A 27,565-nucleotide genomic window follows, 5' to 3' on the forward strand; every position below is an offset into this window, starting at 1 on the left:
AATGTCTCCCAAATGACCCGTTTCGCGTATGCACAATTCTGTCCCTATGCCGCTCCACTAGGAGCGAAACGTCTGTTTGCCCGATGCAAAACGGTTTTCAATCCGTTGAGGTTCAATGACGAAATCAGTATTGATTAGTTGGTTAAGTAATATTATTTCGAGGGAACGAAATATATTTCGAGGGAACGAAATAATATTTCGAGGGAACGAAATAAAAAAAAACTTCATCATGCCTGTCCCTTTAGGGGCTCCGTACATGTACGACTACTCGTACGCCTCTGTGCAAGTGGACTTTGGTGTTTATTGCTCTATAAATATTTATTTTGTCAATTTTTCTAAAGAAGGGAAAAACCATTCGTGGTTACGCAATTTCACGTTGTTTGTATTGATCCGGTCGGACAAAGTAATCAGTGATGCATAAAAACCTCAAATCAAGAAAATATTGGGGAGAGACTGGCTATCCCCACGACATAGTGGCATGGATAGTGTCGCTAGGCTTTATCCATAGAGACTTGCAATTGTGTTTGAAGACAAAAAATGTCAAAGAGTTTCAGTCTATTTCGGTTAATGACGTTAAACTTATAGTGATGGCAATGGACTTGAATCAACGTCCTCATCGTTGCAGTGGCGGGGGGGGGGGGGGGCTGGGCTGGTACCATCTGTCGATGGACGCGCTGTTCAAAACTGAACTTTGTTTAAAGCCATACAGGAAAATTGGGTACATAAATAGAACCGGCCTACGAAAAAAATACCGTTCAGAATTGAGAATTGGGTCAGGAGATTGCGTCATTTTCATGCGTGCTCAGAATGGTCTCCAATACGGTTTGCATGGTGTCAAGCAGTACGTTCCCACCACAACCTGCTCTCATACTCTTGTTTTGGACCCATGGGCGTCGCCCGAAAAAAAATTCTAAGGGGGTGGGGGGGGGGGCAAAGCACATTTCCCCCCCCCCAAAAAAAAACCCCTTGTATTTTCTCTGGCATATTTTTAATTTATCATTTTTTCGAGGGTGGGCGGGGTACATTTACCCACCCCACTCCCATTGACACCCCTGCAGACGCCCATTTTGTTATATGTGTATTCAATTAGGTCTACTAGCAAATATGACTTTCCTCTTTTTCTTTTCTTTTTCTTCTTTTTTCCCCTTTACTTTTTGTGTGCTTTTCCGGGTGGCAGGACGCCCATGATTGAACCATTAGCATGTTCAAAACTCTAGCACACGTATGCAAATAAGGAATAGTCTGGCTGTGTTTTAAGTCAGTGTTGGGTTTTGTATACAGTTGGGTGAGATCCTAAAACAAAATTTTCTTCCAAGTTAAATTGTTACCGGTTTCTGGTATGGAGCTTGCCCCAAAAGTGGTGCGGCGACGCGGCTTTTTTTTTTTTTAATCTTTTTTTTTTTTTTTGCTTCAAATGTCGGCTGATGACTGCAAATGGTGCCCGACTAAACTTAGTGCAAATATATGGGAGTCCAGAGAGGCCACATAAAGCTTATTCTCGATCATAACCCCATCTAAAAACACGTTAAAATTGTGCAGCAGCAGGATTCCAGTCAAACCAGTGAGTTTGGCGGCTTTGAGACATCATCTTTCATTTCGCATACCAGAAACCGGAGACTTTTTTTTTTGGCCTTATCCATCCAATATGCAGTAGCACATTACATATTATTATGAGCATAATGGACAATTAAAGGGGGATTATTTTTGAGATGGAGTATGTAATAATTCACATTGAACGTTGAAAATAAGTAACAAGCGTTGAAAATAACAACACCTATACGATATAAATCCATTACTTACTGTAAGATAGAGGAAGCAAGTTTCCCACCAGGGGTTACAATTGGCAACGAGGTGAAAATTAAGTAACCCCTGGGGAAGAGGTTGGGTCTACAATGTCCTCAACAACAGCCTCTTTCCAAGCAGATCAATAGTTCCCTCTTTGAGGCGTCTCTCAGAGGAACCGTGCTCAGGAGTTTCGATGGAATCACTGCATGACATTTAGGTTCTCGGACTCTTTTTCCCTTAAATTAAAATTATCCCGATAAATTTGGAGAACGAAAGTAGATACGAAATGGGCCTTGGTGGATTCCAACCTGTCTATCCCTGGCTAGCTCATCTCCCTATAGGCTACTGTGGCTGCTCGTCGAATGCCGTTCTTTAAAAAAAACTTTAATGTACCATAGTTGTACCCCTGATGGCTGCGTGCCATTTTTTAAAGTCAATATTTCATATCTTTGATGTTAGCCTTTTATATCCATCTTACTTCACTGGAGTGTGAAATTTTTGTCATATGATTTATGTTATTTTGGCTGGACCAGTATACTTTTGCTTTGTTTTTATTATTATGGACTCCATTGTTGTGTTTTTTTTATGACGTTTTTATATTGTAACATTCTTGCAATGGTGTGACGTCATTTCTTTTCTCATGAATAAACATAACTCGCTATGGGCTCGATGCATAGTAGGCCTACTTTTTTCAATCTCGATCGTGAAAAAAGCTTGCTTCGTGTATCCTGATTCGATACCGCAACAGCAATTAAGTAAAGTATTTAAATTTTGTATGTGATGATTATTCATTTCTAACGGGTTTAACGTGTTTTAAAATAGAAATTTGAGTTGTTACACATCCACAAAACAATCATCCCTTTCATAATAAGTAGTAATACCGCATATTTGATGGGTAAAGATGGTTCAATATTTTAATATCATACATTAAAAAAAAGTCGTGTTTTGGATCTCACGCCGCGACAAACTTGTTCCGTATGTACACCGGACATAGCATACAAAAACACCAAACCATTCCTTGCCTAATTTGCACGTGCAACATTTCCGAACATGCAAATGATCCAGTGCCATGATGACGGAGCAGGTAGTGGGAGCATACTGCTCAACACTACGGGAACGAGGTTGCCAAACAAGAGTTCGGACTTTATGGTGCTTATCCTTTACAGTAAGCTATTGATAAATACGATTTGAAGGTTTGCATTGTGAAGATAGCAATACTGAGATACGGGTTAACGGTTTCTGGGAGGTGACATTGCCAGACATCACAATATCCAGTTCCACTTCTATGCTGATGACACCAGCTGTACCTGGCCTTTTCACCTGGTGCTGATACCGCCACATCCTTCAACCAGATGCACGACTGTCTCTGCCACTTCCAGTCATGGATGAGTCGCAATTTTCCACGTCTCAAAGTCGAATAAACACAGATTCTCATACTTGAATCTCGATTTGATCACTCCAATTTCATCTCACCACATTCTTACCATCACCTACCACGAGTTGTCAGTCTCCAACTGATGTGCTCGAAATCAAGGAGTTGTGTACGGCCGTCTGTTCAGTATGGATTCACACATCTCAAGTTTGTGCAGAAGCTAACTTCCACCTGCGCAACACAAGCAGAATCCGCAAGTACTGTGACAGGAAACAGCAGAAAATGCCATCCGTGCTTTGTTTCTTCACGTCTGGATTGTTGCAACGCCCTGCTCGTTGGCCAATCTGCTACGTCTATATCACGTTTGCAACGTGTCCTGAATAATGCAGCTCGGGTCGTTGTGCAATGTGGAAAATACGACCACATTTTACCTGTTCTGAGAGGACTAAATTGGCTTCCGGTATCCAAGAGGATTAGTTTCAAGGTCTGCCTCCTTTGTTTAAGATCCTGCATGGTCGTACTCCTCAGTATCTCCGTGAGGTCTCCCTCAAGCAAACTCTGGCTGAGAGACGCAGGCTTGCAAGGCTGGCTATGTTTTATAAGATAAATAACCAACAAGCTGCAATTTACAACTCAAAATATTTGTCTTCCAAGAACCATAGCAACCCCAAACGAACAGAAAGTTCTCAGGCTTACTGCATTCCTGACTCAGTTCGAGACTACCACAGGATATCACTGTCTCATCGCACTGGGAGGAATTGGAATGTCTTGCCACAATCTTTCATCCAGGCACCAACTGACAATACATTTCGAGGGGCTTTAACTAAAAAAAATAAGCCTACTCTCACATCACACCCACCACAAGTGATGTAGTCTTCAATAATGAAGTTAGCAATCAATTGGAAGAAGAGGTCGGGTTCTCATACTTGCTACAGAACCAAGAACTAGCTAACCAAGAACAACAATCCGCAGATTGCCTTCGCGATCGCCAAGGCAGCACTTGCCATTTGGAATAAACTCCCTGCCACAATCTGTCAAACATCAGTATTGGGCATCTTCAAAGGAAAACTGAAATCTCATCTACATGTACTTCATAGTCATTTCACTTAGACTTGGGCACGACTATTTTTTCTTGTGTTAAGGCGACTTGATTGGCTTTAGTTCCGGATCAATGCGCTATATAAATCTATATTATTATTGTTACTACCTGATCTAATTAATAGGGCGACAGTTTATTAAATTTGCTCTAATAGGGCGACACGTCTTATTATGAAAACCGCAATTTTTATCCATTTTAACAAGGGCTAGGGCTAGGGCTAGGGCTAGGGGTTAGTGTTACGGTTAGGATTAGGGTACACGGTACACAAGTCTATGGATGTGTCGCCCTATTGTGGTTGTAGGGAAACTCAGCGTATCTTTTTGTAATAGATGCTATGTACACGTTTTTCATATAGATGAAAGCAATGAAATGGTCCACAACAAAACACACACGAAGAAACAGCATGCAGTCAGTCTTACATATTCAATGTCACTTTTTAATGTTTTTTTCCTTCTCTTTTTGTGATAGTTTTTCGGGAAAATACAACATAGTTGATGTTATTTCAAAAAGTACAAAGCCCAGAAACTCATGGAAAAGAATAATAAATAAAGACTTCTAAACAAAAATCAAATAATTAAACTGTTAATTAAAAGTGGCAGTTTGTGTTAACAACCCTGATTCAACCAAATGTAATGACAAAAAAATGAAGGATTTATCGAGTAAATGTACATAATGTAGAGCATAGCCGAAATCTGTGATTCTGATAGATCATATTACCAAAATTATGAGAGGTTATTCTCACTTTTTGGGGTTTTTTTTGTTTAAAGCAAATCAAAACACTTACCTTATACAGGTAGATAATTGCGTAATTAAATCACACAAAAATATTAATGATTAGTATCGGCCAACTTTTTTTTAATAACCTTGCATTTTAAATACAGGATACAACACTTTTAAGAATAAAGATATATTGAAATAGATTTGCTGAAAACTTCACTTGTCGCAAATTTGGGTTTCAGAGGATCATATTGGCCAGTTATTAATATCCAAAGCTGCACACACCAATCAAAATTCCAGGGTAGAGGCCAATGCCAGAAGACTGCATGTCAAGCACCTAAAACCTGCATCACATTATCTTAGTCACACGACTATAAAACTAGTAGGCTCTTAAGTCAGTCACTTTCACATTATGTGATTCTGTTATTAAAAGGTCTCATATCAAAACCAGTCGCCACAAACACTGTACAGCTGTCTCTGATGAGTTCCAATCTCATGTTACAGATAAATAAAAAGTCAAACTAATCTTGGAAATCAAAGATTCTTTTGTACACTCGCTCTGATTTCCTTTGCTGCGCGCTACAACGTACTTTATAGCCAATGTATATGCTTCACCCATTCCGGATATTTGTCGCACGCATATCCGTTAAACGAGTCTGAAAACAAACCGACTACACTTCTCTTTTATTATTGTACACTTACAAACTGTCTGGCAACAATACATGCAGATCGGTCAAGGGAGAGGCACTGAAAATCAAGACAGTGTGTGTATTTAAGATGTTAATTCGTTCTTGAAGATGATTCTGTGTTGGTTGTCTGTACAAACCAGAATAGCAAGACACACGTGCATTGTTAACGGAATTGTCCACAAGTAAATGATGATGTCTGGAAAACTTGCGTATTTGAGCACCACGGCATACATGCAGATTTGTCCCGGTGTGTGCAGGCTGTGCACTTGTCATTTAAGTGGAACTAAACAGCATTTCCAAGATACAGAACAACAAAAATAATTCTGAATGACATGTACTTCAAGCAATGTGTTATCTACGTTTTCAATGGTAAACAACGTGCGAATGCAATAACAGTATGCATTTGAATTTGTATAACTAAATGTCGGTAATATTGTACAGAAATACTTGATTTCTAAAAGTCATGATGATTTCTGTTTACCTACATGTACCTGAAACTTCTGAGTTGTACTGTTGTTTGAACAGAAAAAAAATATGATTAACTAGAGGCTGTGCAAACTGCAATTTGAAAACCCATTTTATAGGGGAAATTAATTATGAACGAATGTGATTAGGCTTAGTCTAACAGGGCTCTTTTTTTGTACAGAGAATAGGGTGAAGAATAACACAGATCAACAAAATAAAGGCTATGTTTATGATGAACCGACTTCTACAGAATATTTGTCACCCAATTATTTTTTTTTAACATTCCTGCCCTTTCAAAGCTACACAAGGCAATTTCACAGTATTATGACATTGTACTGATTACCAGCAGTCTGAGCTGGGCACCTCTTTCAAATGCTTTGTTTTTTTTGTTATTTTTGTTATTTTAGGTAAAACGAGGGCTGGCAATACATACGGGAAATTGTTTTGTTCAATTGCGCTACCAAAATTGTAGAACTGCCTCGTAATAATAAGTTACTGAAGATATACCTAGTAATCCTTGCATTTCATATTCAATTTGAAAGAACACTGGTTCTTTTCATACGTAACAACTTTACAAGAGTTACCACTACGACTGGGCATTTTTATTGTTATTTATTACAATTCGAGATTATTGTCAATAATGTGTGTAGCAAAGCAACAACAAAATGTTTTCGGCCATCTTGTGATCACAAAGGCTAGCAAAATACGGTGCTTATACATCACCTTACTGGAAGACAACAAAATAATTAGCATATTCAAAACGTCTGTGTCTCTACCTATAGGTATTACATTTGCAAAACTTGACAAATGTTCAAAACAATAAGCGTCACTGTGTCAGCAATTTTGGGTTCAGTGTCACATAGTATGTCCCAAACGCACACAGAGAGAACCGTGCAGAATAACTTCAATCCTTTATTTGATTTGATTAACTAATTATGCACATGCTATATGCATTGCGTACATACGCAAAATTTGAATAATTATGCCTAATTTACTGTCACATTCAGGCCATTTGGAACCACACATAAACCACTAAGTTATGCCTACAATTTGTTGTTCCTTCACCTAAATAAGTAACTACCATTTTTGTATTCAATTTTTCGGAAGTCATCTAGAAGCTATCCTAATTTTAACCATCTATATATCATTTCTTGTTTCTTTATCTACATCCATTCTTTACATATTTAGATACAAAAACATGTTTGTTTGAAATATAAAAATAGCTGAGAAAATAGCTGAGAAATTGCGCGTATTGCCTGGCCTCCGGGCATAATCTGTGTACAAACCATTTCAAATACACTAAACCAATCGGGTAAATATACATTCCACAAACCACACAACGTCTGGGCCTTAATGTCACGGAGCGGCTGAGCGGAAATTATTGCTTTGCAAATTGATGCGTTAAGCAGAAATCAGCTGGGAACCAGTCTGAAGTAGTATACATTGCATGAGAGTTTTGGCTGGTAACCTATTCCTGCTGGGAAATACATATTTTCTATGCTTGGTAATGTTTTGTGTTTAGCAATTGGTCCGACGTTTTCTGGAGTTATTGGAAATTGGCCAAGTGATAACACTTGCCAAGTTTAATAATTACAGTTGATGTGACATTTCAAAGTGCTGCCGACTCAATTAACCCAATTATGTTGGCTGCCTTCATTTTTACATTAGATTTGATCACATTATGCAATCTTGTGTGAATAATAGTTATTGGTATGCATCGAACGTTCAATAAATTCCAATTACATCACCAACAAATGTAATTCATTATTATTTTTTTCAAATCGTAGATCATTGTAACACAAGAGAAGTATATTTTGTTTGTAAATAAAGGGAAAGTAGCCATAAGACTTCATACAGCAATGTACTTATAAAGTGTTCAGCCTCATAGGGCTACATGTCTACCTAAGAAAATAGAGCCGTGTGGACCATGTCACTGTAGGCATCATGTCGGCCGGTTCCATCGTGTATGAAAGGGAACCGCAGTACTTTAAAGGTAATGCAGGCCTGAACAATTTGCATTGTTTTGTCGTAATTCTATGAAAGGGATTTAACAGGGTTACTGCACCTTCAGAACAATAAAAATCCATGACTTTTCCATGACCAAATTATGAACATTAAGATGCAGATCAGAACTGTCAAACCTGTTCCATGAAAAGTTCAGAAAACAGAAAAATAACAAAACAAAATCTAAATATGCTTGCATCAGCGAAACGTTCAAACGTGTCACATTTTGTCGGGTATAAAAATAAGACTTCCGATGCTCAATTAAAAATATACTAATTCTAAAATTTTAAAATAAATTGACTCTTACAAAATTCCATGACTTTTGTCTCTTTTTACAAGTTTCCATGACTTTTCAAGGCCTGAAAATTGAAAATAAAATTGCACGACTTTTCTGGTTTTCTTCCAGGCCACAGGAACCCTGTTTTAAAGGGCTGGTGTTTTAAAGCATACATCACACATCTGACCTGTTGTTTTGTGTAAATTGACAAAACCTGTTTTTCCCACCAACCGTGACTAAATCTGTGAGAGAGGTGTTGTAAAATCTAATATTTTACAGTCCTAATCATTTGTTTGAAAATATATGTAACAAAACGGAATGTATATTGCTTTGATCATGTAAAACGGCAAAAGGTGTTGCAGGTTGTGCCAAATTTGCAGGATTTGCGAAGTCAAACCTTAGCTTCCTAACTAATTTCCATCAACAACTTCATAAATCGAGATTTTCTTGCCATGTTTTTGCTTAAGAGTTATAACATTTTAAGCTCGAATTATTTTTACAGGAAGGCTCAACAATAGGTTTTATAAGCTGTCCGTGTGAAACGAACTATCAACTAGAATAAGTGATAATCCATGAAAGTTATCATGCATTTAGATGTGTGCATGTGGAGTAATGCACCCAGCGTACATGTAATAAATTATTACAGATTCCTCAATGAGCTTGGACGACGCACGGATCCTACACTCAAGGCCTAAATTTAAATAGGATTTAACGACTGTTCGGAGCTCCTTAATTGATTGGACGCGTGATAACGGGCATGAATACCCGTTGGCATGTTAATCGCGAATGTTCCAGGTGTGCCATTTTTTTTTTTTTTTTGCACGACATCTAAAACGGAAATATTCATAAAACTGTAAGCACTAACCACTATTTACCCGGGAAATAAACGTCAAATGTGACACCTTTTCCGAGGAGAACGCCATTTTTAATTAGGCTTTCATTAAAAAGTTTTAGAGAGATGTGGTCCCGAACCGATGAAACAAATGCGACATTTCATACTTAATTTTAAAGCTAAAGATATTGTGCTCGGCGTTAACATGGTTATGTAGTTATCACTTATCAGACTTTAAAAAGGCAAAAAATGTAGGATCATGAATATAATATAATTAGCTGGCTTGACAGACTTCGACAACAGATTGGACGCAGAGCCCTGCAAATCTGAAAGCCGCCGCGCGCAAGGGTCTATGTTGAGTATTCATGGTACATGTATTACCAACTGTATGGGCCGTTATCACGCGTCTAACCAGCAGGAGTTTGGCTGAGTCGTTAATCCATGTAAAGGATCCGTGGACGACTCGTCCTCACAATACTAACCAGGCTGGTCTTACTCGTGTAGGTCATAAAATAATACTCTGGCAAATCGAGTCTACATAATTAGTCACTGTTTTGACACTTGTCGTCAGCCAATCAGATTGTCTGCGTAGCCTTTGTGACATTTCCTTACGCTTTGAACATTCATACAGGGCCATTTTTTTTCTGGCGCTTGGAGAGAGATTTAGGCAATGAAAATAATGCTTACAAGATCACCACAGAATTGTTATTCAATGCCTCTTGAACGATAGATGTGTTTGTTGCAGTATGGACTTGTGCAAGCTAGAGCCTGTGTAATATACCCAGTGGCATCCAAAGCCCAATATGTAGTGCGCATGCGAGGTACCGGTAGGGACGGCTGTCAGACCGTATACTGTAAATGACTTCTTGGTTGCATGCATTGGACAGAAACTGAGCGATCCATATTTGGAAAGGTCATTAAAAATTGCGCGGGATCAAAATAGTAAATAACATTGGGGACTCGGTTTGCTGGAATACCGGCGTCTAATATGACCTACAGAGTTTAGACTACCCTGGCTTTAGCGAGGACATGGACCACTGAGAAGCGGTGGGTGGATTAAACTGTAGACGTGTCCTCATCAATAGAATCTCATGTGTGGACGTTTGGAATAATGTGGATGCGGAAGTACAAATATTTGGATGTTGTAGATAATGTGTTTTCAACACCCAAAATCACTAATTAGGATTGTTGATTTTGGTGTCCACAAAAGAGATCTCACGTTTGTGGATGTGACAAATGTAATAATGGTCGTGATAGGATATGGAATCTAACATAAGAAGGTACTGTATGTGCACTTGCACGTTTTAGATAAAAATTAAAAGGCAATCAAATCTCAGCATCAAGGATGTGTAACTATCCTCATCTACCTAATTGGTAGTGAAATAATCTGAACATACATTAGTACATACATTTTGTATATAGATGCTGTTTCGCATGAAAATATACAAAAGACAAAAATAAGTATATGGATGGTTTTTATTATACACAAGAAAATATCAACATGCATAAATGATCCATGTCGATATTTTATGGACGTGGAACTGTCCGCACTGAATTTAACTGATTAAAACATGGACATATTTTTTCAACGTACGGAGTAATCAACAATAGCAATCACTGTGGGATGATTCTGTACCAATACACATTTGAATGCTCTGTTTATACTGTGGTCTGTGGATGTGTCCACAACCTCAGTGGATATCTTCAACTGATATATTCCCTACCATTGTTGCAGTTGACAGGCTACTGAACACGAACACAAAACTGTCTTTATTCTGCTTCATGGTATACACAGTCCTACGACGAAGCCGTCATCCAAGTAGGAATGCAGGAACTCAAAGGTGTATCTTGTAGTGGGATCCTTGTCCCAACACTTGAGCATGAGTTCGTACAGGGCGTCTGGGCATTTGCCTATCTTGCGCATGCGATAGCCTTGCTTAACATGACGAACAACTTTGTCATCAGTCCCCAAACCTTGGAAAGGAACAGTACTATTGTTGATTGGATGATCTTCACATATTAACAGTCACTGCAAGGATAAAACAAGCTACACGTTTTTTAATAACTGAGAGAATGGCACTTGTAGAGTTTTCCCATCCACATGACGTATTATATAAGTAATTATAAACAAAATACCGATTCATAAAAAAATAAAGACGATCACGTTACTGTATAAACAAGGGGCTTGCGTATAACAAATGATTATACAGATATCAATGAGAAATACAACTTTACCTAAATATGGAGTCTGCCCGTGTGTGACCAACTCTGTCAGCAGAATACCAAATGACCAGACATCGGATTTGATGCTGTGACAATTGTCCATGAGAACCTCAGGTGCTGCCCATCTTAATAGGGTTGGATTTCCTGCAAGAATGACTCAGAAATACTAGTCATGTTCAACTTTGAATCAATACAGGTCTCAGGCAATTAAACAAGGCTTAAGATTCATACATTTTTGGGAGTCTGGAAAATTATATGGTGTTTTTTGCCTGCACCTTTAAAAAAAGGATTAATTATGTATTAGATAATCATCTAGATAATCATATTATCCCGGTCCATTTCAAAGACAATTGTCAGGTTGGCGGTGATAAAACCTACCCTCTCCTCGTAATTCTGAATCCTCATTCTTTCTCGCCAGCCCAAAATCAGCCACCTTGACGATGTTGGCGTCTCCAACAAGTACATTCCTTGCAGCCAATTGACGATGGATGTAGTTCGTGGATTCCAAGTAGGCCATGCCAGAGGCAATCTAATCATGAAAATAATGTCCATTTCAGTTGAAATAGTGGAAATGGCCAGAAGAAAAGTTTGATAAAAGGATGAGGGAAAAAGATGTCTCTACTGACCTGAGCTCCAATGTCGACAAGTTCGGGCAACTTCAGGTTGCTTCCTTTGTCACCTTTAAGGTAATTCAACAGACTGCCGTTGCACATCCACATCATAACAATGTAGATGGGTTCCTGGAGGAAGGACAATAATTTCGGGATGAAACAAAATGCAAGAGAGCTTGTACAACTATGCATTTTGTAGATTGATACCTTGTATCCCAAAACTCTAAGCCCTCCCCACAGTACTTAATAACCTTTGTAATTGCAACACTGGCAACGTTTAAAAGTTTTAAAGGAGGTTTTTCAAAATATTACTTAACAAGACCTTATCTCACACCCTGTCTTCCATCAAAGGATCTGATCCATACCTTGTCGGAACAAATACCACACAGTTGACAAAGGTTTGGATGGCGCAGCTTTTTCATGATGTTAGCTTCTGCCAGGAAGGCGGATTGACCAGTGTCCATCTTGAGGGTCTTAATGGCCACTGGGGTCTTTCCTTCCCACATACCTTAAAAATATAAGACTGAGAAAGTCTGTAATCAGAAACAAGTATAATAGTCAGTGCACTCTGCTGACTCAGGCTCCCCGAGTCAACTTTACAGGTAAATGCACATATTGTAATTAATTTAGCAAGCTGTTAAAGAATGACTTTATTTACTTTCTTTTTGTCTACCATTAATTTCAATGTTTTTCCCGAATAGCTTAAAGTTTCAGTATAAGCAATCATCATAGCCTGACGAAAGAAAGAGAATTCTCTGGATAACTCTTATATTTTCATTTTCTCAAAAGCAAACTCAATTAAGCAAGATGGCACCAGAAACAAATATTCACACCTTTCCAAACGTCTCCATACTGACCGACCGCAATCTTTCTTTTCAGTGTCAAGCACTTCTTGGGGATTTCCCAAACATCGTTGCCCAACTCCACGGTCTTCGGAGTCTCTCTAGGGCAGGGGTAGGTTAGTGTGGTACACAGTCCATCAGCTACCCCTGCAAAGAGAAAAACAACTTTGAAATTCAAAACATGTTTAACCGTTAGTTACTAAATAGCACCATGCACCATAAATAGCACCATAAATAACAAAACGAAATTTTAAAATAAGACACAAATATGCATTTTCAAGGAGAGCATTAAAAAATTACATTGCATGTTCCCTTTAAATTTCACAATAATAAGCCAGTTCGGTATCTCGATGAAGTAGTCCAGGTCAAAGGTCATTAAATTCGCTGACATAATGATACGCGATGTTAAGCCCGGTTCATGTTGTATGACGTCAAATTCGCTTCGCATTCGCTTTCGCATGAAGTATGAACCGGGCTTTACGTGGACCCCCATTCTGGTTGGATCACGGATCCTACACACAAGGATTAACGACTCGGCCAAACTCCTGGTTAGACGCGTGATAAAGCCCCTGTCACACTTTTGCGTATCCTAATTCCTTATGATTTCCTTATCAAAATTTTTCAATACGCAGCCGTACGCTCAAAACGTCGACATTTTTTGATTACTCTGACTTATGTGCGACGCACATCTAGCGTACAAGTAACGAATTCAGCGCATCCATTGCGTATGAGATGCGTATGAGTTAAGTATGCAGTGCACAACATTATTTTTCGGGCTGCGAATAGGTCAGTATGCAGTTCGCATGCTGAGCGTATTCCGGACGCACCCGACTTATGCCGACCGCATTCCTGACGCACTTCCGACGCAATACGTCGGCATTCGCTATGAGTTCGTTCAGCGTGCGTTGTATCTGCGCTGCAAGTACGCTATGTATACGTCCAAAATAGGCGGCTCATATGCTGACGGGGTGCGTGCCGGGAGGACAGCGTATTACCGCGTATAAACCGCTAAATCCCCCACGAACACATAGCGTACTCGTAACGCACTCGACCGATGCGGGACCGATGCGCTGCGTATTTATAACTTATGAACCGCGTAACAGCGTACGCAGCGTAGTTTTGTGCATGCCCAAAACTATCCTGCGTACTGGGCCTTACCATGCGTATGCCTGCGTACACAAAACTTACACAAAACGATAGAGATGCATATGAGGTGCGTATTGTGCGTACGACTGCGTATGAAAAAAATGTCAATGCGCAACTCATAAGGAATTAGGAAACGCAGAAGTGTGACAGGGCCCTTATAACGGCCCGTACAGATGGCAAATAACATGAATACTTGTCACTAACAAATAAAGCCCTTGCGCGCGGCAGCTTTCAGATTTGCAGGGCTCAGCGCACGTTCTGTTGTCAAAGTCTGTAAAGCCAGCTAATTATATTTTTGAATATTTGTGAGTCTACCTTTTTGGTCTTTATTTTGAATTCTGATAAGTGATTACTACGTAACCACGTTAACGCCGAGCACAATATCTTTAGCTTTAAAGTTACCTATGAAATGACGCTTTTAATTAAAGCCTAATTAAAAACGAAATTTGGGTAAACGGATGTTTTCCTCAAAATTTGACGTTTATTTCCCGAGTAAATATCTATGACGACAAAAACTGCACAATCATGACCATGTGTTACAACCTGAAGTATTCATTTTTAAACAATTTTGGAACAATAATATCTTACATAAGGAGTAGTTTTGCTTACAGTTTTTTTAATATTTCCGTTTTAGATGTCGTGCAAAAAAAACTGACACAATGGCACACCTGGAATATTCACGATTATCACCCGTCTAACCAATTAAGGCAAGTCCGCTCAATACATTTTGAACTAGAGCTCAGAACGGTCGTTTATCCTTGTGTGTAGGATCCGTAGTTGGATATTTAACACTACACCCAAATGACCGTCGACCCATATCACAATAACACCGAAGTCTTATATAGCGCACGTATCTACCAACAATTAGGTACTCAAGGCGCTAGAAATTAAGTCTATTATTAGAGACAGGTAAATGAAGTATATGAGAAATATGACAACCATTATGTAGCACCTTTAAAATGGTTTACAAGGTGCTGCGGCGCATTAAGCAACCGGGTGCATACACCTAGTTCCCCAATACCAATGTTCCCCAATACTGATGTTCCCCGAAATCCTTACCATATAAACCTAACCCAAACCCTAACCCTAACCCAACTCTAACCCTAACCCTAACCCTAAGGATTTCGGGGAACATCGGTATTGCCAGAAACACCGGGGCAAACCCTTTCTCTTAATAGTCAGGTGGCATATGGTCGGAATCGTGACCGACTGGTCCAAAGCACCAAACTTGGCTTTAGATTTAGAGAAGATATTTAGAAGGGGTGACACCTGAAATTCTTTTGGGAAGGGTGCCCAATTTGCATAAATCGTTAATCCCTGCCGTGTAATATATTTATTCCCATAATTAGGTATATTTCTATTTTTTCATTTTTTGAAAAGTATATTTTGGTAATTCTACTTACACATCCCTACTTCAATAACATTTTCTAAAGCATTTAAGACCGACTGGATAATTATGAGGACATAGTAACGATCCAAAATGGCTACTACTATAACCTTAAGTTGCGCGCATTAACCTTGTCTCCAGATATCATCAAGTTGTCTTGCCAAAATATACTTTTCAAAAAATAAAAATATAAAAATATACCCCAATATGGGAATAAATAAATTACACGGTAGGGATTAACGATTTATGTAAAATAGGCACCCTTCCCAAAAGAATTTCAGGTGTCACCCCTTGTAAATATCTTCTCTAAGGCTATAACAATCTATCTGCCAAGTTTGGTGCTTTGGACCAGTCGGTCACGAACTTGTCAAAAATTTGCTCTAAGCCACCTGACTATTAGCGATGAGTGTTACTGGGCTCCTTAACGTGCATTACACAACACACGGGACCTTCGGCTTTACGTCCTATCCGAAGGATTTGTGCACATGCGCAGTTGTGCACATGCGCAGTTGAAATACGCAGTTGAAATACCGAACTGGCTTATTCAGATCAAATACTTTACAAAAGAGAGCTCCATCATGACCCCATACAGTGCCATTTCAACAATGTCTTTTTAAACTCAAAACTGACGTACATTGGTAATGCTCGATAAGTTCAGCGATTGCAGGAAACAAGGCGCGTTTGTGTAAGTAGAATGATCCAGCCTCATCGTCACGCTTTTGGATCTTGTAGTGGTTTACATTGGAGTCATGACCAAGAATCGATAGTGAGAAAGTACCTGGGAAAGAAAATACTTCAAAGATTATCATTCAAATTATCATTGGGGGGGGGGGGGGCGCTGGGGGGGGGGGGGGCTGGAACATTTCATGGGGAGGCGTCAAGCAGGGGCGTCAATCGCTTCTCAAAAGTGGGGGGGGGGGGGACATACCTTGATCATAAGGCCAAAGAAAAAAAGTCTCCGGTTTCTGGTATGGAGCTTGCCCCAAAAGTGGTGCGGCAACGCGTTTTTTTTTTTTTTTTACCTGTTTTTTTTTTTTTTTGCTTCAAATGTCGGCTGATGACTGCAAATGGTGCCCGACTAAACTTAGTGCAAATATACGGGAGTCCAGAGAGGCCACATAAAGCTTATTCTCGATCATAACCCCATCTAAAAACACGTTAAAATTGTGCAGCAGCAGGATTCCAGTAAAACCAGTGAGTTTGGCGGTTTGAGACATCATCTTTCATTGAAAAAAAAAAATTCATTTTGCCGACCCGCATGGCTACGGCGACGCGCGCGCATACCAGAAACCTGAGACTTTTGTTTTGGCCTAACTGATGCAAGCGCGAAGCGCGAAGCCCTTACGGCGTGGGGTTGGTTCGGGGCCCGCTTAAGGGCCCCGAAAAAAATTGGATTCTAGATGTTCTGTGGTGTGATTTGAAGCAATTTCTTACGACTTTCCTCCATGCTTTAACTAATATTTTCTTGGCAAAAGATAATTATTTGAACATCGTTTTCGAGGTTGGAGACATTGAATCAGCTATCGGTATTCTGAGCTATTGGCGTGGGGTTCGGGGCCCGCTTAAGGGCCCCGAAAAAAATTGGATTCTAGATGCTCTGTGGTGTGATCTGAGGCAATGTCTTATTACTTTAACCAATAATTATCTTAACACAAAAGATAATAATTTAAACATAATTTTCGAGGTTTTCTCAGCTAAAGGCATAAGAAAATTTTGTGAACATTGTTTTCGAGGTTGGAGTCATTGAATCAGCTACCAGAATTCTGAGCTATAGGCGTGGGGTTCGGGGCCCGCTTAAGGGCCCCGAAAAATTTTGGATTCTAAATGCTCTGTGGTGCTATCTGAGGCAATTTCTGACCACTTTAACCAATATTTTCTAGGCAAAAGATACATTGTAGTACATAATAGGGTCCATGGCGTCATGTAGATCAATGATATTTTTTTTAGAAACTCAAAATCTCAGTGTGGGGGCGACTGGGGGGGGGGGCGACAAGGTTTAATGGGGGGCGGTCGGCCCCCCCCCCCCCCCCCCACGCCCCCCGGTGGCTACGCCACTGAGGACAATCGACTTATCTATACCTTGGTTGCTCTCACTGTCCCTGACGATGAACATTCCTCGCTGGACACCGGGCTGTAGCAGTTTCCTCTCAGCTTCAATGCGACTTATATTGCCAAAGTACCACCTGGTTAGAATTGGGGAAAATCTCTGAGTCAAATGCAAAGGTATATAACAAAAATAACTTGTCATTTGATCAGAATAATGGAACTCAAAAAATCTTATGGATTTATGAAATTCTTTGGCCGTATGGGGGACAGCATGTCACCTGTCCATGCGTTCACAGATTTTTGTCTGTTTGTTATTTGTGTGTGTTTAAAATAATGTATTCCCTTTGCATGAATTGCTGATGCGTAAGCCCTGCACAGATGGCAAATTTATGGAAAGGGGTTAAGTTGCATGCCCCTACCACCCTTCCCTATTTTTCTTTATTGGAGATGACATCCTTTTATCATCTCATGAAAATGAATCTTCACAACATTTGCCCCAATGTAATAGTTGTATAAACTGTAAGCTATAATGGTCGTTCACCAGCCATCTGGGTAATGTCCAGACCCCTCCCAAATCCCAACGCTAAATTTCTCACGCCCCGCTTTTTGAATTTCCTGAAATACTGGTCCCCAACTTCGACGAGTACATTGTATGGCACTAGTGATCCCTATACCGTGTTGAATCGCCACCCATCTTAAATTAACTGGGGAGTTTGTAGTTGCGATCTTGAAATAATTATAATTAGTATGTGTTTGCTGGTAATAGGTTTCAAAAAGGAATTAATATTGAGGCGAAGGTGTAAACTTTTAGATTTCTTATCACGAGTAACAAATTTGAATGTTTAAAACATTATAGATTTTCTTCCATCTCTCTTTTCTATGGTGGCTTTAAAGGGACATCGCACATAATTGACGCCAATATTCACCCCAACATTCACGACATGGCCTCCATGTCGCAAATATTTGCGCCAATATTGACGCCAATATTCACGACATGGACCCAAGTCGCAAATATTGACGCCAATATTGACGCCAATATTCACGACATAGCCCCAAGTCGCAAATATTGACGCCAATATTGACGCCAATATTCACGACATGGCCCCAAGTCGCAAACCCACTCAGGCGTGAATATTCTTCTTCTTTTTTAGCAACCTAGGTATGCAATTCAAGCAAATAGTCTGGCGCACCCTACTATACAGTACACACGTTTTAGTATTGTGTTTGTGTTAGCGCGAACTTCCTTTGCTGCAAGGATACAGACGTCCAAACATGCAGTGTGACCGTAAGGTCAGAGCAAAATTTTGCTAAATGCACATAAAAAAATCTGTCAGATTTATCTGCCAAATTCCCCGGAATTACTCGAAATACGCTATAAACACTTAAAATCACATGTAGATTGGTAGTATTACCTTAATTAAGGTTCAAATCACAATATAAACAATCTATAGTCACATAAAGATGTTACGAAATTATCCCGTGAATTTCGGGCAAAACGCGATCAGGCCGCGACGACGTTTCCCAGTGAACTTCAGCACCTAGACCCAGAGTTGTAACGAGTCACTGATTTTTGTGACTCATTAAAAAAGAAGTGACTCGAGTCGAGTCCAGTCATTTTAAAGAAGTTACTCGAGTCGAGTCGAGTTGAGTCAAATATTTAGCTCGAGTCAATTCGAGTCACGATTATTTGAACACTATGTATACAAAAATTTATAAAAGGAGGCCATAACTTTAGCGAGCGTTCAAATCCAAGAGTTTTATAAGAAATCGCCCAAAACCAATGATGAAACAGCGAATTAGAAAATGTGTTTAAAAATCTGGTTCCTGGATAGTATATGTGCGTTCTAACTTCTAGAACCATGAGGTGGGAGTCTGTGACACTTGTATATTTGTACAAGAGTGCTATTCGCAAAGTAAAGTGAGCATAAATTTTGCACCGTAAGTCAATGCAATTACTTTTCGCAAAGTTGCACTTTTTATTTTTGGGTTCGATCGAGTCTTATTAGCCTTCTTTCGAGTCGCGTCCTATCTTCTGATGAGGGACTCGAGTCGAGTCGAGTCGAGTCATTTGCTCGCAGTGACTCGAGTCGAGTCATTTACCCTTAGGGAATCGAGTCAAATCGAGTCACCAAAAAGTGTGACTCGAGTCGGACTCAAGTCGAGTCATTGATTCGAGGCATTACAACTCTGCCTAGACCAGCCAACCTGTCCCATTATGCCAGGGTTTGTTTGAAAGGATTGAAGCTTTTTTGAACAAAAGTACCATTTTTTTGGTTCAAATTTGCTGTTTTTCTCATCAAATCAAATTTACAACCACTTTTGCAGAATTCTGCCACTGAGAAATCTGCCCCAAAAAATCCATTCTGTCAAGTTTTCTGTCAAACTCTCGTTTTTGTAACCAAAATTCTGTCAAAGTTAGCCGAAAATCGGCTAAAACGGTCACCTTGCGTCCAATGTACATGCACATTCATGGCTCGCGCTGCGCCTCACGACGAACGTTCAGCCAGAGATCGGTGTGTCTGGGTGCCAGACTGTGTGGGTAACGGAAACCCCAAGTTGCTGTGAAACAAATTCACGCATGAGTGGGTTTACAAGTTGGGTCTGTCGTGAATATTGGCGTAAATATTTGCGACATGGAGGCCATGTCGTGAATATTGGCGTCAATATTGGCGTCAATATTTGCGACATGGAGACCATGTCGTGAATATTGGCGTCAATATTTGCGACATAGAAGCCATGTCGTGAATATTGGCATCAATATTGGCGTCAATATTTACGACTTGGAGACCATGTCGTGAATATTGGCGTCAATATTTGCGACATAGAAGCCATGTCGTGAATATTGGCATCAATATTGGCGTCAATATTTACGACTTGGAGACCATGTCGTGAATATTGGCGTCAATATTTGCGACTTGGGTCCATGTCTTGAATATTGGCGTCAATATTTGCGACTTGGGTCCATGCCGTGAATATTGGCGTCAATATTGGCGCAAATATTAGCGACATGGAGGCCATGTCGTGAATATTGGCGTCAGTATTGGCGTCAATATATATGTGCAATGTCCCTTTAAAGCCACCATACTTTTCTCATAGCGGATTGAACTAAAATATTATTATAGTACATGATTTATAATTAATTTCCGAAGTGATTTTTCCCCTTGTTTTGAAGCTTTTCATTAAAACACGATTGCAATTTGCTTGATTTTGATTGCTGGTTGTGCTTTGTCATTGAACGACATGTCCCCTCATAAATAAAATGATAAAAATGAAACGAATCTGGACTCAATGCAGGAAATACTCTTTTTGACCTTTATAAATCTCCATTCTTGGTATCTTATAAACTAAAATGAAATTTCTTTTTCAACTGTTGTTTGTTACAATCTAACCTATGAGAAATGAAAGAAACATACTCTTCTGTATCAATATCTCTTGCACGTCTGATGTAGTTGGAAGGGACAAAGCCTTCTTGACCAGTCCAAGTTGATCTTGCCAACCACCAGTCGCCATCCCTTAAACAACAACACACAAAACCAAAAACAACAACAACCACTAAAAAAGAAAGGAATTACAGATTTCTTTGGCAACTGAATTAAACATGAATTCACCCTCATTTTCTAGTTTAACCTCGGAATATAGATTTTATTCAATTGCTGTTTTTCATTTTTGAATGAAACATGGAATGAAAAATCCACCGTCATTTAGTTATAGAATTATTTCTTCACAAACTTTGAACTATTAGCTGCCAGACAATAATTCGGCTCTCGCATGGGCGGGTTTATTTTTGTGCGCAAAATGAAAGCTCTTTTCAGAGGCTGTTGAAAGTACCCATACATGTATCAAACGCGAACGGAAACCGTATCATAGATGCCTTCGAAGGAACAAAATTATGCATAACCAAGAGGAGGTAGAAGACCTTCAAAACAGATCAAGAAATGAAGGACTGACTTCAGTCGCTACTGGATATAAACCCTTGTTTACCTTTGGCCAACTAAATAACAGATAAAGACAGCAGCCCCGGTGGTGCAATTGCTTACAGTACAGGGTGAGTCCAAAAAAGCGAAACCCAAACCCCCAAAAATATATTTTATATTTAAAAATTTGTTTGTAGCACCAAACATAATAATGACTGGATCCCCAATTCCATATCCTCAATTCCATACGCTACTTTGAGATGAAAAAAAATACTGAAATTGCTTAATCCCTTCGAAGAAGATCACCATTTAAACGCAATGACCCTAAAACCTGTTTCATAAAAAAAACAGTTTATTGTGTATTCTGAGTGTTTGGAACAATAAAGAAAATGACACTGACTTGTTTCAGCAACTGTCAACAACAAACTGTAGTACACAATATCTTTATTAACCCTAATTAGGCAAACAATATGATTTATAAAATCCACTTTTTTTAAGACGGGCCTTTCAAAAGGACTTTGTTGAATATTTTTAACTTTTAAACTAAGGTTTTATCGCTGGTGATGTTTGAAGACAATTGTGACGACGATTGTTGTAATGGCAAAGAGGTTTTATTCTTTGAACGGATTGAAAAAATTCAGTAAATTTTTTCATCTAAAAATAGCTTATTAAATTGGCTTTCCAGTCATTAATATGTTTGATGCTATATATTTTTTAAATATGAAAAATAATTTTGGGGGACTTGGTTTCGCTTTTTTTTTTACTCACCCTGTATAGACGGTATGCCCATCACACTAAAGCTTCAGTGCTTGATGTACCTCAAGCCCGCAAAGCCGATCGAGTGTAGAAATTACAAATCTCACAGAATACGTTTACCTCTTTCAAGTTAAGTACAACGATTGGAAACGTTTTCTAACCTTAACGTTTGGACTGACAACAGCATCAAGATGAATGACACACACAAAAATACGAGTAATGTGCTTTGTCGCCACAACTCCAATTACCACAAGAGACGAATTTACAAAAATTAGGACGAATTAGGGGGTATTGGTGGCTATTGAATTAAATTTAGAATAGAGCTTGTTGATTTTCTGAAACGAAATTAAAATTCCATTCTAGGGAATGTGTGTGCAACTGTGCAAGTGTAAAATAACTGGAAAAAACCCATACTTGTTTGTCGTGCCATATGTTTTCGGGGTGCATCACGTGTTATCTGTAAGCGCGTGGGACTTAAAAGGCACAGGCCCGGAAAGAAACTTCATCACGACGAGGATTATTGAGGTGGTTTATATAAGACAAGGTAATGAATGTTTCACATTCGTGAAATGGTAAGATAAGGTGATTCCATTCCATCTGTAAACTCATAAATTGTCCTTACCATTGCATTCACAAACATTCATTATTTGTATAGCCTCGCAAGTTCCATGAGGCTACATTGGTTTTGCTAGAGGCGACGAAGCCGCTCGTCAGTAGCTTACAACTGAATTTGTACTTACATGTTTTCTATATCTAGCATTTCTCCTTTCTGCAAGCTCAATTCAACTTCCGTTTGTGCAGCAAAATCGTAAAGTGCAATGTATGTCAATACTGCAATTGCAAAATATTGAAAGCCTAATTAGAATTAGGAAAAAAACACCCTAAACAGTTATGTTTGTTTTTGCATTTTCCGAGAGAATCCAAACTCAGACTCAAGAATGCTGTTAAAGACTACGCGAGTTTGAAAATAATGAAAGATAATGCAAGATATGATACACTCTACTTGTTTACCTCCCCCATCATTCAAGTAGAAATGCAGAAACTCAAAGGTGTATGAAGCCGCGGATGTGTGTTGCGTTTTCTGGTGTTGAATACAAGTATTCTTGTCTAATTTAACAACCTCAGTCAGTCAAACAGAAAGTTCATTCAAATTCGCAAAAAAGAATTGGTAAGCGTTTTCACACTCGGTTCAATTTGGCGAAATTTCACAATATCTTTAAAATCAAATAGTGGGGGTGGGGGGTGGTGGGGGGCGGGGCTCGTACCATCTTCCAACATAGGGGGCGCTCTTCAAAACCAATGATTATATGCTAAACATACATTATGTGCCAATTTTCAGGGCGTCTTGTATGGGTTTTGGGACTTGGTTTTCATATTCCTCGTTTATATCAAAAATATCTCTACCATTATTGGGAAATTGTTACTTCTAAGAAATAATAAGATACTTTAAGGGCATTTTTGATTTATCTCGAGGGGACACTTTAATTCTCGAGGGGGCACATTTATGGCCGCAAAAGGGGCACTTGGTAAAATCTGGGGGGGGGGGGAACGCCCCCCCCCCCCCCCCCCCCCCCCCCCCCCCCCCCCCCCCCCCCCCCCCGGTTCCGCTGCCCCTGCCAATGAGTGAAAAGACTATTAAAGTTGCACAGAAAAATGAAATAGATTGTGGAATGTACACATTCGGGGAAAGTTTTATTATAGCCAGTGATTTATTCACGAAATTGCGTAAAACCAATGGAGGAGGCTCCAAATGGGAACTGTCATCGGAAAGAAGTGGTGCGATATTATGTCTTCTCTAAACTACTTTCGAGTAAACAAGTCTACGACCAGTTTCTACAGTGTAGAAAATATGTGTGAAGTTCTGGTTTTTGTAAAACGTCAAGGTTTTTGAACAGAACATTTGACTTTTAGTTTGTCAACATTCGGTCCACGACCAAATTTTACACAAGTGCAAAACAGGAGAGTATGGACTCTCAAGGGCGGATCCAGGGGGGGGGGCAAAGGGGGCCATGCCCCCCCCCCAAAAAAACCCGAAACCAAATTTTTTTTTTTGTTATGTGACATCGCAATAAAGGCAGGCAATGAGTACACCACCATCTTTTCCTCAAAAAAACATTGGTTAAAGTGGTCAGAATTTGCCTCAGATCGCACCACAGAGCATCTAGAATCCAACATTTTTTCGGGGCCCTTAAGCGGGCCCCGAACCCCACGCCGTAATTTTTGGACCCACTTTTTGGCGGGACCTAAAAGGTTTTTTGCCCCCCAAAAATTGTGTTCTGCATCCGCCCTTGTGGACTCTGCAAAAGGTCCACACATTCAACTCAATTATTTCTGCTGGTGGGAATTTGAGATATTTGATTGCAAGGGCCCCGAAAGGTTCGTCAAAATAAAATCCAGATTTCTGCTGGCAGAAATTGACATTTTTGAAAACAGTTTGCGTGACTTCAAAAACAGAAGAATGGGGTCGTCCACTTTTGAGGCATCATAAACTTATGCTGGTAGGAATTGGGGAATTTTAGTTATTTAATTTAAGGGCGTGGAAGAATTGTCAAATTAAAATCGAAATTTCTTCTAAAGCGAAAAAGTGATTTTTTTTTTAAACACTGAGATTGCGAGAAATAAAAAGACCTGAATTTCTGCAAGCAGAAAATGGGAAAATTGAGCTGTCCACTTTGGGCTCCAATTATACGTATTTGAAAACATTAAACGAAATTAAAATTTGGTGTAACTGCGAATAAGAAACTGGCATTCGTACCGCCTCCCTATTCTTGAAATGAAATGCATAATATTGTGTCTGATTGAGTCAAACAAGTTGTGAAATCGGGTTGGGAAATCCATTGGCCTCGTAAACAATCAGAGGAGTTAAGTAGGACATGTAATTCTTGCACAAAGAGGGGCATAGCTACTTACTTTTCCCAACTTGTTCCAATGACTCACTTCGAGAAATTTGGGAGTCCTGCTGGGGGGAAATTGCAGGAGTAGTCCTTTCTCCTGAAAACAGCGCTGTCATGCATAAAAAAACATATCATGTCGTGAAAAAAATACATATTATGTCATACAAATACAAACACTGAAGATGTCAGTACGTCTGAAGCATTTAAATTGTGACAAAAATGACAGTAAAATGGCCTACTGCACTATAACGTCTCGTCACCGACACCACGAAGTAACACTCTACCGTCACGGTGTTAGACCACATTTTTTTCGATTTTCAGTTTTTTGGATTTTTAAGCATTATTCATCAAGGCCTACCATTACACGAAGTTTCAAAGCTTGAAGAGCTTTACTTTATTACGCTTAGTATCCATGGCAACTTTGGAACGAAAGTGACACTTTTCGTGTTCACGAAGTAACACTCAAGTTCCATTTACCATTGCAATGCATGACGCGCACTCTGCTCATAGGTGAGCAACAGCGTTTTCACGAAGTAACACTCTTCTTGTTATAAGTTGTATGAGCGCGCGCGCTGACCTGAAGTTGCACTTTCCTTGTGTTAAATACATTGAAGAGTGTTGAACGAAACATTGAACGAAAATTTACAGTTTCGCAGCCTTTACGGTTTCACGAACTAACACTTATCTTTTTTCTCTTTTTTCTTGTTTATTTAATACACGAACGGGTGAAAAACAGCAGATTTAATAAATTCAATTCATCAAGTGTCCACAACGAGAAACCCAAATGAAAATACTTTGTCGTTTTGACGCAAAGTGTTGTTTTAGAAGGCGTTCAACTTTAGTTGCCGTTTTCTCCGATTGCTAGTTTTTACTGGTATGTAGATGGGTGTTACTTCGTGGTGTCATTGACGGTCTACAGCCTCGAAGCAAGGAAATGAGATTCGACATGGATACATTTTAAGCTGTTTATTTAAACCCTAACAGGACTAGGGTATGCTGAGTCTTTTCAGGACAGACGGGAGGGGGGACCTTGCGATGGCCAATTTTCCCAAACAAATTGAGATATGTTCTTATTTGGTTGTACTGCGATAACCACAAGGGGACGCTTTACTATATTTTTGCAAAATTTGGGTATGAAACAGTATTTTAGCACAATTTCCACATCTTTCATTCAAATGCTTTCACTGTTAGAACAAACATTCGTTTGGATCAACATCAAAACAACATTGCGCTTTCGTGCCTTACCGCCAGATGGCGCTATACCCCTATCGGAGCAAAATAATAAGTTTTCGTACTTTTTTACTAAATTTGAATTTCTTTCAAACAAATCGACAGACTAAAACGAAGTACTTATTGCAATGTTGTAAAAGTCTTATCTAACATGCAATAATTGTTTAGAATTACCCCTAAGCAATTATGCAGAAAAGGTGGAAATTACAACAATCTTTCGTGCCAACACCCATTGTGGTTGGTCATTTATTCATTTACTTTTTGGAGGCAACAATGCAAATTTCAATGTGTTCATTCTAAATGATTAACGTTTTACGATTACTAAAGTGTTTTTAATCGGTTGCCATACTTTACACTCCAAACCTTTTCGGTTTTGTATTTGTCCTCGTTTTGAACGAATAAGCTGACACCCATCGATTCCGTTGAGGTTGGCCATTATATTTTCATTTTATCCTTACCAAAATCACTGCGAAATGTTATCCTACCTGGTTCGTAGCGGCGCAAAATTTCATCCATACTCGGCCGCTTTGTGTGGTCATGATCCCAGCATTCCGTTAGCAGGTCACGCAGGGGCTCAGGGCATTCTGTGGGGATTTCCGGGCGTCTTCGTTCGATTACGACGGCTTTGATCATATCCAGTGCAGATGCTCCAGGAAATGGTGCCTTGCCAGTGAGAAGCTCCCAAACAACAACAGCGAAAGAGAAAACATCGGACTTGGGTGTCACTTTAGGTTTTGTATTTGATTGAGGATTATGAGGTTCGCCCATGACCTCTGGTGCCAACCAAGCCCACGATCCCCTGATGCTATTTGTACTGACTGTAACCTCACAATGCCTAGCAGTGCCGAAGTCACAGATCTTCAGCGTGTCGTCCTGTGTAATGACCATATTCGGTGATTTCACAACCCCATGCTGGTATTTTTGTTCGTGGATGTATTGCAAACCCCGTGCCATCTCAACAGCCCATTTAATCCAGCGATGCTTTTTGAAATCTGACCAATCATCACGATGTTGCTTTATGAGATCGTACAAAGATCCTTTTTCGGCAAACTCAGTCACAATAAAATATCCATCGAAAGGTAGTGGTGAAACTCCCAAAAACTCAATGATGTTTGGGTGACGTAATTGATGCAATATCAAGGCTTCTTCCCTCTTGAATCTGGCACAGCTCTTTACAGCTACAGTCCTTGGACCAGATGTTGATGAAAACGTCGCCTTCCATACCACATTTCGACTCCCACCGGCACTTATTTTCGATTCCCTTTCGATTTTTTCC

The 27,565-nt window shown here is 39.6% G+C and overlaps 1 protein-coding gene across 1 annotated transcript; it reads right to left on the bottom strand.

The window, feature by feature from the left end:
* Positions 1-10,702: 10,702 nt before the first annotated feature.
* On the bottom strand, positions 10,703-27,177 carry LOC119741346 (tyrosine-protein kinase SRK2-like). The gene is made up of 11 exons (XM_038217096.1): positions 26,775-27,177; positions 22,906-22,996; positions 20,909-21,007; positions 17,529-17,632; positions 16,084-16,227; positions 12,908-13,063; positions 12,440-12,582; positions 12,090-12,203; positions 11,842-11,992; positions 11,476-11,607; positions 10,703-11,214 (listed from the first exon to the last, which is right to left on the bottom strand). Exons 1-11 carry the CDS (start codon positions 27,175-27,177, stop codon positions 11,021-11,023), a joined length of 1,731 nt encoding a protein of 576 aa, XP_038073024.1. The 3' UTR covers positions 10,703-11,020.
* Between the last annotated feature and the right edge of the window lie 388 nt (positions 27,178-27,565).

This window comes from Patiria miniata, unplaced genomic scaffold (assembly GCF_015706575.1).
Source record: "Patiria miniata isolate m_02_andy unplaced genomic scaffold, ASM1570657v1 HiC_scaffold_5, whole genome shotgun sequence".
Classification (NCBI taxonomy): domain Eukaryota; kingdom Metazoa; phylum Echinodermata; class Asteroidea; order Valvatida; family Asterinidae; genus Patiria; species Patiria miniata.

Excerpts from the sequence above, each read along its gene's own strand:
- LOC119741346 (XM_038217096.1), bottom strand. The coding sequence starts at position 27,177 with ATGGTCATTACACAGGACGACACGCTGAAGATCTGTGACTTCGGCACT. Across the intron at positions 12,204-12,439 it reads GTGGTATTTGTTCCGACAAG|GAACCCATCTACATTGTTAT; the intron begins GTATGGATCAGA and ends TCCTTCCTCCAG. Across the intron at positions 11,215-11,475 it reads CGGGCAGACTCCATATTTAG|GTTTGGGGACTGATGACAAA; the intron begins GTAAAGTTGTAT and ends TTCCTTTCCAAG.